Source organism: Chenopodium album, chromosome 19, assembly GCF_948465745.1.
Source record: "Chenopodium album chromosome 19, dcCheAlbu1.1, whole genome shotgun sequence".
In the NCBI taxonomy this organism is placed as follows: Eukaryota; Viridiplantae; Streptophyta; class Magnoliopsida; order Caryophyllales; family Amaranthaceae; genus Chenopodium; species Chenopodium album.
In genome coordinates this window covers 16,759,489-16,774,988 of record NC_137852.1, presented here as the reverse complement: position 1 = coordinate 16,774,988, position 15,500 = coordinate 16,759,489, and the positions used below count along the sequence as shown (strand labels likewise).

Genomic DNA, 15,500 nt, shown 5'->3' with positions numbered 1-15,500 from the left:
GTTATATAAATTTGCGTTTTAATAGAGTAAAGTAAGATAAGAGTTCGCGTTTTTTTTAAGGTCATTCGGTTAAGGGAATATATTTTACTCTTGACCACCTTAAATTTATGTTGTATGACTTAGTATTGTATGATGTATTTTCACGTTGACCTTGTCAATCTTATGATTTTATATGATCCACTTTTTTTAGTAAGGGTTATTATTAGAAATGCTCGTATGTATAAGGTTTTGTCGTGTGTTCAGATATTCTTGGGTAAATTTATATGTACTATCTAATAAGGGTAGGGGTTATTTCTCTTTTACTTTTTTTTACTAACTTTGAGATATTTTGTCCAACCCTTTTAGTATTGTAACCTAATGTCTTTGTATATCTTTTAGAGCTGACATCTCAGAGCTAACTTTTTTTTTATATAAGTGTTGTTTTTAACACCTTGGTGAGTATAATAGTGACTAATTAAATTTAGGCGCTCTTTTATTATATACCATGTGAGTATTATTATTATTATTATTATTATTATTATTATTATTATTATTATTATTATTATTATTTTTAGTTATGACACGACTTGGTCATACATTTTTTTTTTATATATATATACCATGGCATTTTAGAACCTTTTTATTATGCGAATATTAGAGTTGATTTTATTACGGTTTTCTTTATTTTATCAGTTTAAGCGTTGCAAAACAGATTAGCAAGTTTGTTACATGTAAAACAAGAGAATTTAATATCAAGATTCTCATTATTACCAAGATCTTGATATTTACCAAAGTAATCCTTGAATTTTAACTTATTTACTTTTTTTTATTTACAAATTAACCCCTTTATTTACCTATAAATACCCCCCTAATTCTCAAAGTTTTTAACACACCAAAACATTCTTACAATTCTTCTCTCTAAAAGTTCTCTCTAAAAATTCTCTCTAAAAATTCTCCTCTAATCTTAATTTTAGTTAAAATCTCTCTAATTTAGCTTTATTATTAAGTTATTAGCTTATTAAAAAGCATCTTATAATTAAGTTGCTATTTTTATTTAAGTATTGTTATTATCTTTAATTCTTATAAAAAAAACAAAAATATTTCAAGTATTGTTGTTATTATCTTTGTTAGAATATTAGTTTAATTGCTTAAATTTTCCTATTCTATCTTAAAACCCAAAAAAAAAAAAAAAAAAAAAAATTTATTTCTTAAGTTTAGCTTTATTTTTCAAAGTTTATTTTTTCTAATCAATAATAAAAAAAGTTCATTAGCTTCATTTTGCTTTAGTTTCTTTAATATATCAAAACTCAAAAAAAAAGTACTTAGACTCTTTAATTTAATTTTAACTAAGGAGTGATCATATTTTCATCCTTGATAAACCAAAGAGGTTATCCAAAAAATTGCTACATCTAGCTCAAGGTATTATCTTCAATCTTTTCTTAATTTCCTTAATTATTATTATTATGCTAACTAACATGTTTGTTTCCATGTGATGTTACCAATAGGGGTAATGATGATATTAGGTGCTAAATTAGCCCTAAATCTTTCATTACTCCACATTAGAAAGCCAAATCTATTGGTGAGGTGATAGGTTATTAAAAGAGGGGGGTAATTGCATTTTGCATTGTATTTTTTTTCTAATGCATTTTAAATATGAAAGATTAATACATTCATATGTCTGCTTAAAGCATATTTTTAAGGATAATTTATTTTTTTTTAAGTGAGTTTAAAGACCTAATGAATTAAGAGTTTATGTAGAGGTTATTCAAGAGTATTGAGTTACTTACCACGTCCCAAAGATGGTCTATAAAGGACCTTTACGACCAGAATCAGTTCCAGTTCTTTAGCTCAAATGATAGAACTTTTCAAGAGCTTTCCAACCATATCTCACAATAATTTTTTCGATTTTTCTATGATTTTTAATGATTTTTTTAGTTTAAACTATCAAAAAATTGAAATATGCACGTTTTTCTCTTAATTGCTTTTTAAAATTTTTATTAATGGTGGCATGAAATCTATATTACACTAAATTATATATATACTTCTTAACTTATGAAGTTTTAATTAAATTGTCTTTAATCTTCTTTTAAAAAATGATTTTAGAAATAAGAGTTTTAACAAGCCTTAATTCTAAATGTTATTTTAAGAAACTTTAATCTTATTTCAAAGATGACTTCAAAAATAAGAGTCTTTAATTATAAATGTTTTTTTTTTAAATCTTTAATCTTAGTTTATAAGATGACTTTTGAAATAAATGATGTCTTAAGGACTTTAATTTTCTTTTAAGACTTTAGAAATAAAAGTTTTAACAAACTTTATTTTTCTTTTATAATTTTGTGAACCTTCTTATTTCAAACCCTTTTGTGAAAAAGAATGAATCATAACTTTGATTGTTTGTTTTTAATAAGTAATAATAGTTAATATGAGGTTATGGCCTCATTTCCAAACATGAGGTTAAGATTAATTATTTAGTCATATAAGGTTGTAACAATTATCCATCTCGATGAAATTAAGCTTACATCCCATTATAATTACCCGATGGATTAATTGACAATCGGATATGATTAAATAGTTTATTGTTCCCTTTTATTTGGAAGTAAGGCCTTGACAGCTGTCGTGTTTTACTTGGCCAATTCCATTAAGCCTAAACACATAACCCTTAAAACCTTACAAAAATTACCCTTGAGTGAATTTAAACCCAAAGTGAGATTATATAGTGAACCCTTACAGTTTTGCTCCAAAAAATACCATGACCCACTAAAAAGTCGTCAATTGGGACGCATTTGTTGAATTGTCTTATTCAAAAGACATTTTTGATGATCACTAATCGGGGTGATTTTCCTCAACCAAGGTGGTTCATTTTACTTTTATGAGTGAATCTGTCAAAGATCACTAAAATCCCACTTACAAAAATGACATTTATGTCAACAACCCAAATTAAAAACCCAATGGAATTGGTTATTTAAAACATGGCATCTGTCCGAACTACGAAGGTTTTGATCCGTGAGTGAATTCAAAATCTCACTATGATCGGTACGTCGTGCAACTTTGGTGCTCAAACCTACCTTGTATTAATTATTTTTTGTGGTTGATATGTCTTAAAACTTTTTTTTTAACAACGCAATAGTAAGAGCCCGTTCCTTAGAACGGAAGAGAAGACGAGTTCTAGACGTTCGATTCTCTTAACCTAAACCCCGAACCCTGTGCCTTTTTTTTTTATGGAGTTAGCAGTTGATTTTATTTATTTATTTAATTTTATTTCTTAAAATTGACTGTTTTAAAATCCGTCCTTATTCGGATAAAAATAAGGTGGCGACTCTAATTCTTGCTTACAAGTCTTATCAGACACCTAAGTGGAACCTTTATAGACTAATCTTTGTCCACTAAAAAAAACCAGGTACCACAGTCTGGCGACTCCACTGGGGAATTTTTTTTTATGTAAATGTGTAGTGGTTTAAACCCGAATTTGCGTTGTTAATTTGTGTATGCATGTGGTCATTCATCATTCATCAATTGTCATGAGCATAAGCATTCATTTTTTTTCTTTTTTAGGCCGACACCTCTGCCTATTGGTAAGGTCGGCTTTAGACAACAAAATTAATGAATTAAGGGCGTAAACCTACACCGTGCGCTACTGCAATTGGCTCTGTTAGGAACGTCCAACCTCGGTGTTCACAGTTGGAAGTGATACGAGGCCACTTGGTTAATAATTTCCTCAAAATGGATTGACCTTTAGATTGAGAAACATGTGCATCAATACATACATGAAGTCTCTACGGTCATTTGAGTTAATGATTCATTCGTGTTGTCATGAAGGTTTTTCTTTTTTTTTCAACAAAAACTTGTTTTAAGTGAAACTTTTTTTTTTAGAAAGCTTACTTATGGACCCAATAATAAACTAAGAGTTATCCTTAGACCTTCCCTCATTTGATTTCAAGAGAGTTTAACTTTTCTTAGACTACTAACACCACATGTGGTGCACTTTAAGCAATGCCAAAATCTCCCTATAAAACCTTTTCAACCTAAAGAATGGTTTAATCACTATTGATGAATTAATATATGAGTTAATGTTCTTTTTAAAGGAAAGTCTTATACCCCTCAACACCTTGAAGGTTTTCTTAACCATGTTTTTGAAATTGCAGTTTACTTGTTGTCTAGAGATCGAGATATGGATACAGGAGCACAAATGTGTATTGGAGGACGACGTTGGGGTTCCATCCGCCAGATTTACTCTAGGAAGTGTGAATCACTAAGTGCTATATATCATCGGTTGAAGCTACAAGGTCTCCTCAAGTCAAAACACAATAACTACACTATGCCGTCTCCTGGGGCAGACATGGGAAAATATTGCAACTACTGTCATGACTATGGGCACAACACAAATGTTTGTAATGATCTAAGGCATGCTATCCAAGAACTGATTGATGATGGGAAAATTCCAATTCCAAGATCATGGACTCCACCTACTATAAGATTCACCAATGAGGATTTGCCAGATGACTACAACAACGACCGGCCCTTGTCCATTACCTTGATATCGGATTGTTATGAAGTCTCAGGAATTTTAGTAAACAATGAGTCCGCATTCAACATTTGCAGCAAAACTATTCTCGAGCGATTGGGGTGCGAAGATACTCCTTTAAGACCCTCAAAAAAGGTGGTTAGAACAAGCAATCACACTTTTATGCAGGCAATTAGAGAAATCACCTTTCCATTAGGATATCATGATTGGGTTTGTAATGCTGAGTTTCAGGTAATTGATGACCCGGAAAGCCTCATTTTCATCTTGGGAAAATCATGGTTACAACATATAGGAGCAATTGCCTCCGCGCTTCATCAGAAGGTCAGGTTTTCAACCCCCGGCGGTGTAATTACTATTCATGGGGATGCAGTCTTACCAAGCATGGTAACCAAAGTGTGCAATATGATAACTTTTGGGGAGAGTTCAACTTCAAGACCAAAAAAGGAGAACTGTGAGAAATCATTCTGGGACTTGCTATCAAACTCCTCAATGTGTCGGGAGGCCTTTAGTGATTACCTCAAAAAGACAATCATTAATGCCTCAACCCCTTTTAGAGATTTGAGGGAAATCTTTAAACTTGACCCTCACCGTGTGAAAGACGATCTAATCAGAAGGGGTTTTATAAAAGATACACTAGATCATGCAATGGTATGCCGCAATGTCAAGTATCACCAGGTTCGCATCGACGAAGGGTCTTCCATTAACATGTGCCCGTATCATACATTTGTTTATTGGGAATTCGAGGAGGAAGAACTTAAGCCTGCAACAGTAGATGATCTTTGTAATAAAGATGTATATGAGAATGTATATGGAAAAATTGATGCTATTGTAAAATACAAAGGTGTAAGTTTTACCACGAGTTTTCTAGTTTGTGACGTGCCAGTTCTTTATGATATCAAACTTGGCCAACCCTGGATGTACCAATTTCATCCCCTTATGTTAGTTCAATCCCAAGAAACACCAACACAGCCTAATGATTCTTTAACTATTCAAGATGGCTCCAAAATGTTAATCCTACAGCCTAAATCCCCAAACAATAAAGACCCACGCCCAAATGTGTCCACCATTGAGCAAGCCAAGGCCTCTCGCCAAGAAAACACTATTACCCGTTTTCGCCAAACTGGCCCTGAACTTCTATATGATGTGCCCATTCATGAATCAATGTATTCCCAAAATGTATTCAAAACCTTAGATGCCTTTCATACTTCCTCACAAAAAGGCAAAAACATTGAACATCATGATGTCGACCTTGGGCTCACTTTTACTGATAGTGAGTTATCCCCAAATCCCTATCATAATGAGCCATTACATATCACCCTCCGGCATGGTTCCAGTTATATCAATCATATATTAGTTGACACCGGAGCCGACGTTAATCTTTGTTCTCGGGAATACCTGTACGAGTTGGGGTACAATGATTTACATACACCTATCGTTCCATTTTTGTCACGGGTTTTGATCAAATACCAAGGGAAGTGACGGGATCTATAGTTCTACCTTTGGTACATGAGAATGTTTTGTTCAACGTAGAGTTTATGGTGGTGGATTTCCGAATCACAAGCAACTTGTTACTAGGAAGGCCTTGGTTGCATGAATGTAAAGCAGTCTCATCTAGCTTGCACCAAAAGCTAAAAATGAGAGCATCATGGGGCATTATAACTATATGTGGTGACTATAGTAGGAGAGCATATGAAGGAGAAAGCTCATCGAATTGTGGCGGTTGGATAAACACCATAAGCACAACAGATCATTGCATAGAAGATGAGGAAGTTGTTGAGATTAGGCGCCCACCATTTGCAAAGAGAACGATATATTTTCCTATTCCAGAGGATGAACGAGACAAGCCAAATTGGATGCCCAATAAGGCAAAGGCTGATGATATCCGAAGGAGATTTAAATGGCTTTACGACAAAGACATAGCAGTTCCTTGTGAGGGGGTTGAAACATCTGCAAATAAAGTGGCATCTCTTCGAGAAATCATGGAACCTTATATCTTCCTCAACAACATCGACCTTTTTACAACGGAGTCATGCATGGTAGTGTGTAAAGCGTGGGCATCATGGATCTTGGACAAAGAAGATAACCCTTTCTATGTCGCCAAACGGAAAGTTGCTTGGGAGAAGCGACTTTTGACCAGGGAAATAGATGCATGGTAGTGATTTCGGCTACATTTTCATTAAGTTTGTTGTAAAAGTTTTTTTTTGTAAGGAACTACGAGCGACTTGATCCCTAAAAAAAACAAAAAAAAAAAATCTTGTAACAGGGTACGTAGGCAGCTCGCTTAGAGTGCAGTCGCAAAAATTAAATTTAGTTCTTCTTTTTTATGTCGAACTACGATGGGCCTGATTTCCTGAATCACATTACACTTAGCACATTTTCGCACTCAGGAATACGTAGGCAGCCTTCGAGCACGGCCACTAACAGTTTGTTATTGTTGCAGGATTCATTTATTTTATTTTATTTTACTTTCCTTCATGAGGTGGAAAATAGACAAAAAAAAGAACATTAATTCATATATATAGTGATACAACCATAATAATGAATTAAAATATATAATACAAGGGTTAAAAAGGCCCTAACTGAATCTCAGATGACGGTGGAGCTTCAAACACCTCTGTTTGACCACAAGTAAACCCTTGGCAATGGTCAATTATAAGGCAGGCTCCTCGAAGCATGTCTTGAGGTGAATGTCGAATGCTAACCTCCCAACAACGAGAGCGCATTAGGAGTAGTATGTCACATAACTTTTGCTCAGCATGTGCCGGGTAGACGTCTAGTCTAGCTAGAGATGAGATAAAGCGGTTAACATCCATCATTACTTCTAGTTGTTTCACCTCTAGAGAGCGAGCCTTTTGCAACCCATTTTGCAGTAAACAAAGTGAGAAGAAGGAAAAGCTAGGTCCTTTAAGCCTTGAGCCAAAACCAAACTTCCAAACATGCCCAGGTTCTCGCAATGTATACCCACCTTTACACCCCTCTGAGCCATCTGATAAAGCTGCTAGGGATAGAGTATGAGGATTTTCTTGTGACCAAGAAACAGTTGACAATTCCTTGGTTAATCTATCTATTATTATGAAGAGACTCCTATGACCAATTGACCATAAAGTCTCAAGGAGACGAGATATGTAGCGCTTATGACGCGAAGGTAGTTTCTGAAGGAAATTCTCTTTAGATTCTTGATAGTTGGAAGGACCACCCATCATCATTGCTAAATGATTGTAGGTGATGAAATATGATATACCTAACCAAGGATGATTGATCGAGCTGTGAGGTGGACCTCTCCCCTAGCGTGAGGAAGTTCCAGAATAAATACTGCGAGGGGTATTATAAGCCGATATGGCTATGGAACTTTCAGACAATCGAATGAGTGAAAAGAAACATGTGTCACTCCATAGAAATAGAGTTGATGGGAGAGAATTATGCCCTGTAAGGATACAAGACCTTGTTATGTCTATATTCTCAGATACCTCTTTTCCGATTGAGGAACTTGAGATGAGTAGAACCAAACAAGTAGGGAGATAGGATTTACATAGTATGGAGATATTACTTAATATTTTACTCGTACCATACCCACGAGCATCCCAAAACAATAGCCTGAGAGACGAGTACATGGGTAGATTAAAAGGGTAATGTGATGATAGGTTTGGACTTTCTACGAGTTGGCTAGCGAAAGGGAGGTTTTGTTGTCTTATAGTAGTTACGATGGGGTAAACCAAGTCTATAGGGAAACGTAAGGACAGAGACATGGCTAATACCATTGTGTCTGCCACAAATAAAAGGAGTGACTCTGGGGAGCTATTTATCTCAAATACTTGGGGTGGACCATTCACTAGTGCAAGTTTTACTAGAGGAACTGAAGGAGGAATGGCCAGAGGATTTTGATCGTAGGGGAGAGAGAGGTTCTCCCTAGAAAATTGAGATGGATGATCTTCTGGTCATGTTACATTAAGAATTTCGTTACGTTCTCTCTCCCGTAATTCTTGGAGAGAAGAGCGTGAAGTGTCTGAGAAGAAGTGAATTAAATCTCTAACGTGTGAGGCATTAGGATCCATAACTCGACTTTGAGCAAAGAAGGGAAGATCTCAAAGGAAAACACTTGAGATTTTAGGGAGAGAAGAAGTTTGAGTGAACGATCCTTGTTTAGGTTTCAGGCTTTTATAAGCCAGTAACCAACGGTGTGCTCAACACGCAAGGAATCTTCGTAATAGGGCCTTTTTTATATATAATTTTTTTAATTTTTTTTTTATTAAAAAATCTTTCTTTTTAAAAAAGGGGTGTTTCATTTCTAAAAAAAAAATCTTTTATTTATTTTTATCTTTTTAGCTTGTCAAAGAAGTTTTTGTAATGTTCCCTTTTTACCCCAGGAAGTCTACCTGGACCCGCACAAGATCTAGGCTTGTCTGGCAAACCTCTTCTCACAGTTTACAGTCTGATTCAGTGTCCTTCTCACCGGGATATTCAACGTCAAGAGAAATTTATTCTCCACCACCGAGCGAAATGTCTGAGATTCCTGGTCATGAAAGTTCGCTAAACCCTGATCCATCTAATGATCTTCGAGGGATGATGCAAGCTATCCTTGATCGTCAAGATACTATGGAACAAACAATACAGAGTTTGTTAAGACAGAGTGCAAGTGCTCCTCCTCCTCATCATGATTCAGAGATAGTTTCACCATTGCATTTAGATGATGGAAATGGTGATAGAGAAGCTCCTACCAAAGTCTAGGAAGATATTCTTAGGCTCAAGGAAGTACTGAAGGGTATGACCAAAGCAGAACCTTGGTTAGATGTTCATGGTCTCACCTTATTTCCAAAAGCACGACTGCCACCTAGGTTTAAGATGCCGAATCTCACGAGATTCGATGGTACAGGAAGTCCCACTAATTTCTTAAAATTGTACGTAGGGGCTATGAGTCCTTGGGGTGTTGATGAACCTTTAATGGCTCAACTGTTTCAGCAATATTTAGATGGGGCTGCTGCTCATTGGTTTCTTAATCTGGAAAATTCAAAGAAAACTTCATGGGCTGATATTGTGCGAGAATTTTCTAGCCAATATAGATATAACGAAGAGATCGATGTAACAAGGAGGGATTTGGAGACAACTACCCAAAATCACAATGAAACGTTTTCTGCCTTCATCACTAGGTGGAGAAACAAGGCTGCAAAGATGGTAAATAGGCCAAATGAAGAAGAACAATTACAGATGATAGTGACGAATCTTCTTCCTGTCTATCAAGGACGAATGGGTTTCCAGTATTTTCCATCATTTAAGGCTCTCATATCAACAGGAACCTTGGTGGAGGATGCCATAAAAAAGGGAGACATCAAGAAGGATGAAGGAAGCAGTAGTAATACTTCTTACAATCCTAAGTTTGGGGGCAACAAGAAAACCAATAACAATGATTCAATACCTTCAAAACCAACCAACTTGATACACAATATTGGCGCCGCTCCAACATTCCAACTTAGGCCCCAAAGGAATTTTTCTCCTTTGAACATGACCTACGCTCAAGCTTTCTCCAAACTAAAAAAGGCCAACCTTGTTCAACCTTTGAACCCAAGGCCACCACCAAGAAACCCTCCTCCCAGTTATAACCCAAACCAACACTGTGAATTCCACCAAGGGCCTGGGCATGACATTGAAAATTGCACAGCATTCAAGCACCGTATTCAAGATCTAGTGGATGGAGGAAGACTTTCAGTTGGGGCATCCTCTGATAAATTTAAAAACACACAACCAAGCATCACTAATAATCCTCTTCCCAATCATAATCCTCCTGTTTCTATAAACACCATCTCCACTTCTAGTAACCAAATTGATCCAACATTATTAATGGTTCGAAATGCCCCTCGAATATATGAGATTCCATTATCCGAGAATTATGTGTGTGTTGTGTATGATCACTCCACTCAACAAAAGGTGAAGCTTGTGCCATACAAGGGTTCTGATGTTATCTTCAAAAAGGATCCGTTCTCTGATGTCTGCGCCACTATGGGTTATAATGGGGCATTTTGCCTAATAGATGATGAAGAGGATGCTTTGTCATTGTTATCAATTGCTGAGAAAAATGTTGGGGCACACCTTAATACCCCTAGTTTTCTTCAATGTCCAATTTATCTTAATGATCTTAGTGATGATGAAGATCTACGGGTGGCTCATTTGACTCGCGCAGGTCGTCACTTTAAACCTTCATATCTTAAGGATGAGAACCCCGTAGAAGCCTTGAAGAGGAAAGAAAAAGACAAGGAATTAGCAGAGGAGAATAAGGAAGAAGATGACGCTATTAGGCGCATGAAGGAGGTTAATGAAAATGTTTCTATATGGAAGTTGTTAACTCATTCACAACCTCATCGGGCCGCCGTTTTGAGACATCTCAATGAAGTTTCAATTGATCCATCCATAACACCGGATCAAATGGTAGGACTTATCCATGGAGCCGACCGCACTTTAATGTTTACCGACAATGATCTCCCAGAAAGTGTCAACCACAATAACTCTTTGCACATAACTGTTAAATGCCATGGTTGGACGATACCTCGGGTACTCATTGACAATGGTTCCGCCATCAATGTGTGTCCTTATCGAGTTATGACAAAGCTCGGTTTTCAAAAAGAGGATTTGACACCTTCAAGCCAGGTTGTTAGGGCTTATGACAACGCCAAAAGAGATGTTTTGGGGTCTATTGAGTTGCTTTTGGAATATGGGCCGGTGGCTAGAAATGTTGAATTTGTGGTAATTGATATTGAAGCATGCTTTAACCTTTTGCTCGGCAGACCTTGGCTTCACGAGAACAGGGCAGTAGCCTCTACATTACACCAAAAGGTGAAGTTGCTCACGGATCATGGTGCAGTGACACTAGTGGGCAATCCAGAAGTTATGAATGTTTCTATTCTTGGAAAATCGGTGCTCCATTTAGATGAAGAAGAGGGTAGTCGATTAGACGGATTCACTATTCACAATATTGGATTTGATCTAATTGGCTCATGGAAAGAAGAAGAAGAAGAAACGGAGGAAGATCCGGAGGAGGACTTGGAGGAAGACGAAGAAACCGACGAAGAGCCGGAAAAAGAAACTGAGGAAGATCCAGAAGAGGAATGTCAAAAAAATGACAATGACTCTGAAGTTAATTCCCAAGAAGCTAGAGGTGGAACAAACTGGTCTAATGAAGATGAAGCAGAAGAAGAACCCAAAACTCCAAAAGACAACGATCCTTGTTTTAGAGGAGAATCTTGGACAAGTAATTCTTTTAGACGGGGTCAAGATGAAGGATCTCGGAAAAGATCTAGGGCCGAGGATTTTGATTTGGATTTCGATATCCTGTGCTATAGAAGGTTAGTGTACCCGGAGGAGTTGGTTCTTTTCCCTAACTACAGGCATGAAGATTGTTACCAAAATCTTCCCCAGTTTGAGAAGTTCAACGGGTTGGGAGATCCCATCCTCCATTTATACAACTTTGTGAACACCTTATACCCCTTAAATGTTCCAGAAGAGCATTTTCCCATGTTGTTCAACAGGAGTTTGGATGGACATGCGTTATCTTGGTATTATACCTCAGGGGTAACAACTAAAAGTTCTTAGGGAGAGATTGCTCAAGCATTCAGTGATTGGGCATTTGAGTTTCGACAGACTGACACTGAAAAGCTGAAGCTAGTGAATATGGAGCAAAGTGACCGGGAATCATTCTCGCATCTCTTTTCAAGATGTTCTTACATTCGGGCTCAACTTCGTTTTCCCATTACTGATCGGGAGTTCATGTTGATATTATTGAGGAAGTTAAATGATTTTTATTATCGTCATATGGTCTCTGTCAAGTATGCCGACCTCTCGCACATGGAGAGACATGGTTACGAAATTGATGCATATCGACTACAAGAAAGAAGGCCTAAGGTGCATCCTCAAGGTGAAAGGGCTAACAGGAGGATATTCACTCGAATTGATGAACCATTAAGTGTGGTGTATGATCGTTTGAGTAAAAAAGGTATTCTTTGGGCAAAGAGCTATGTGTATTCATTACCACCACATGGAACCGATATGAGACAATATTGCAGTTTTTGTCATCAATACGGGCATAGAACATATACTTGTTATGATCTTAAGTGTGCGATCCAGGATCTCATCGATCGCGGAATCATCTCTCCAGCCATTCTAAGTCTAACACACCAGAGACAAACCCGACACAACCACAAACCTCCCAAGCTGATTTGTTCCTTCAGCTGCTCGAACAAGGCCGTATCAAGCCACTACCTCGTCGAGCAGGAGCTGATCCTGTTGGGCCAAATCTCAACAAATATTGTCATTATCATCAGTTACATGGTCATGATACTAACGAATGTCACGCCCTCCGTTGGTGTATAAAGCGCACCACTGGAATTTCTTGTCCGAATCAGAAAGTGTCCATAAATGCTTTGTCCATTTTGACACGCGAAGACGATCCCACTCTTTTGATTGCTCGTCACTATTTAGAGAAGATATCTCAACAAGATTGCAAGGAAGGTTGCTCTAGGACAGTTGGAGACCCTGAAGCCTAAGGAGTATCTCTACAAGGGAAATGAATCATCCGCAATCACTACAACGACATGGTGATCTCTATCTTACCCTCCATTAAGAAGGATAAATGAGAGGGGTAGTATGGACTTTGTAATCTAAGCATTTTTTTTTCTCTTTTCTGTATTTTCTTTTAGTACAAAGAACTACGTACATCTTGATCCCCCAAAGCACTATTTCATGATCATACACAAATATTGTACCTGCACGCACTTTGTTATTGGGGTACGTAGGCAACTCTGATCGAGTGCAGCTGTTTCAAAAAAAAAAATCTTCTTTCTCCATTTTGAACTACGACGGGTTTGATTCTCCAAAAAAAATATATACAAAAAAAATCTATCTGGAGATACGTAGGCAGCCTTATGGCACGACCTGAAATAATTAAAAGTTTTTTTTTTGGGAATGAACATCCCACTAACTTATCTAACTTAACATACGTCTTTTAAATCTTTACCAAATATTTTTTTTCATGTATTTTTGCATTCGTCGTTTACTTTTTTTTTATTATTATTTTCAAAAAAAAGGAGGAAATCCTAACCTTGAGTATGCATTGTTTAGGTATCCCTTGCCAACCAATGACCAACCAAACTCGAAAATCTACCCTACACCCAAATTCCATTCAAGAAATCCAAGACCCAATACCACAAACACTTACCAAAGGACTTCAATTGATGTTGAAAATGGGTTATGTTCCAGGAATTGGTTTAGGACGAAACGGTGAAGGCATGAGGCATCCAATCCCAATAATTGATAAGCGAAATCGTCATGGTTTAGGTTTCGACGAGAAAATAGGTTCTAAATTCATGAAAAGGAAGTCTCTCACCTTGAATGGGCAATTTGTGTTGCAAAACGACACTGAGCCGTTTTATGAGTTTCCTGAACCTTGGCGTGACTTGGATAAAGAGAAAACTCACCCCGGGTTAGAAATTTTCTTTGCAGAAGCAAGGAATGAAGAATTTATTGAGAAATGGTTTGCTAAGAAACAAGTATTTAAGAAAGATGTTGATTGGGCTGACTATCTAAAGCAAGGAGTTTTAAGAGGCTTGTTTTCGTCAAATTCTGATTATGAAGCTAGATTCGATCCCATTACACTTATCACTCCAATAAGAACAGAAGTTGAAAATGATATTCGACCCGAAACTCAAGAACAATTCCTTCCTTTCCCTGAACTATATCCCTTTCAATCCTCTACCTTAGACGGTTATGAAACCGATAGTTCATCATCTAGCCAATCGTCTATTCATACACTGCCTGATATCTCATATCATGAAGATATCAATAAAGTTACTTGTAAACATATTTGCGTACAAGAAATTGATCTTGATCATGATGCATTTTCTAATAATGAACTTTTCAGTGAACCTAAATCATGCGTGACACCCATGGAAGAGTCTATAACTGTAAACATAGGTACGGATAATGATGTAAAAGAAGTCAAGATAGGATCTTCCCTTTCCCTCGATGAACAAAATGCATTCATTATTTTACTTAAAGAATATGTGGATGTGTTCGCATGGTCTTATGCTGATATGCCTGGTGTCGATCGTGATATTGCTGAACATCGTATACCACTCTACCCTGATAGCAAGGCAAAGCAACAAAAGCTTCGTAGAATGAAACCAGAAGTTAGTCTCAAAGTTAAGGAAGAAATTCAAAAGCAGCTTGATGCCAACTTCATCAAACCAATCAAGCATCCGGAATGGCTGGCAAATGTGGTAGTAGTGCCCAAAAAAGATGGAAGGGTCAGAGTGTGTATTGATTTTAGGGATTTAAATTCAGCATCGCCAAAAGACTATTTTCCATTGCCCCACATTGATGTTGTGGTTGATAACAATGCTGGACATGCCATGTTCTCATTCATGGATGGATTCTCGGGATATAATCAGATACTTATGTCAGAAGAGGACATGTCCAAAACTTCTTTTATTACCCCATGGGGAACCTTTTGTTATAGAGAAATGCCTTTCGGATTAAAGAATGCTGGGACAACTGATAAGTCTATTTTATATATATATTTATTCCCCGTCCCACGGTCATATTTGTGCTTATTTGAGCTCTACGGAGCTATTTTTATTACTAATATACGTTTTCTAGTGTTTTTGTAGAGTTGATATTATTTTGCAGGAATTTGCATATTTATGACAATTCCCGAACTTATTGAGCCACTACAATGACATTGGAGTCGGATCGTATTTTATGACCAAATATTATTTGCCCAAGATTAAGCTAATTAAGTTTAGTTTGATGATTAAGGGCTCGATCAAGTGAGATCCAAAGTTTCAATATTAAAGTATTATCACAGATCAAACTAGTGTTGTCGATCAAGTGAGAAAGAATGAAGATTTGGGCTCAAGAAAAAGAAGCTGTCAAGATCCATCTCATTACTCAGCTAACCGGGCCCAATCGAGAGAAGGAGGCCACGAGTTTAGATGGGCCCGATTGACGTTAGGCTGCT

General features: G+C 36.8%; 1 protein-coding gene across 1 annotated transcript; it reads left to right on the top strand.

Moving 5' to 3' along the window:
• Positions 1 to 9,340: 9,340 nt before the first annotated feature.
• LOC145594108 (uncharacterized) lies at positions 9,341 to 12,079 on the top strand. Its single transcript, XM_081650445.1, has one exon. It carries the CDS (start codon positions 9,341 to 9,343, stop codon positions 12,077 to 12,079), a length of 2,739 nt encoding a protein of 912 aa, XP_081506571.1.
• The last annotated feature ends 3,421 nt before the right edge of the window (positions 12,080 to 15,500 follow it).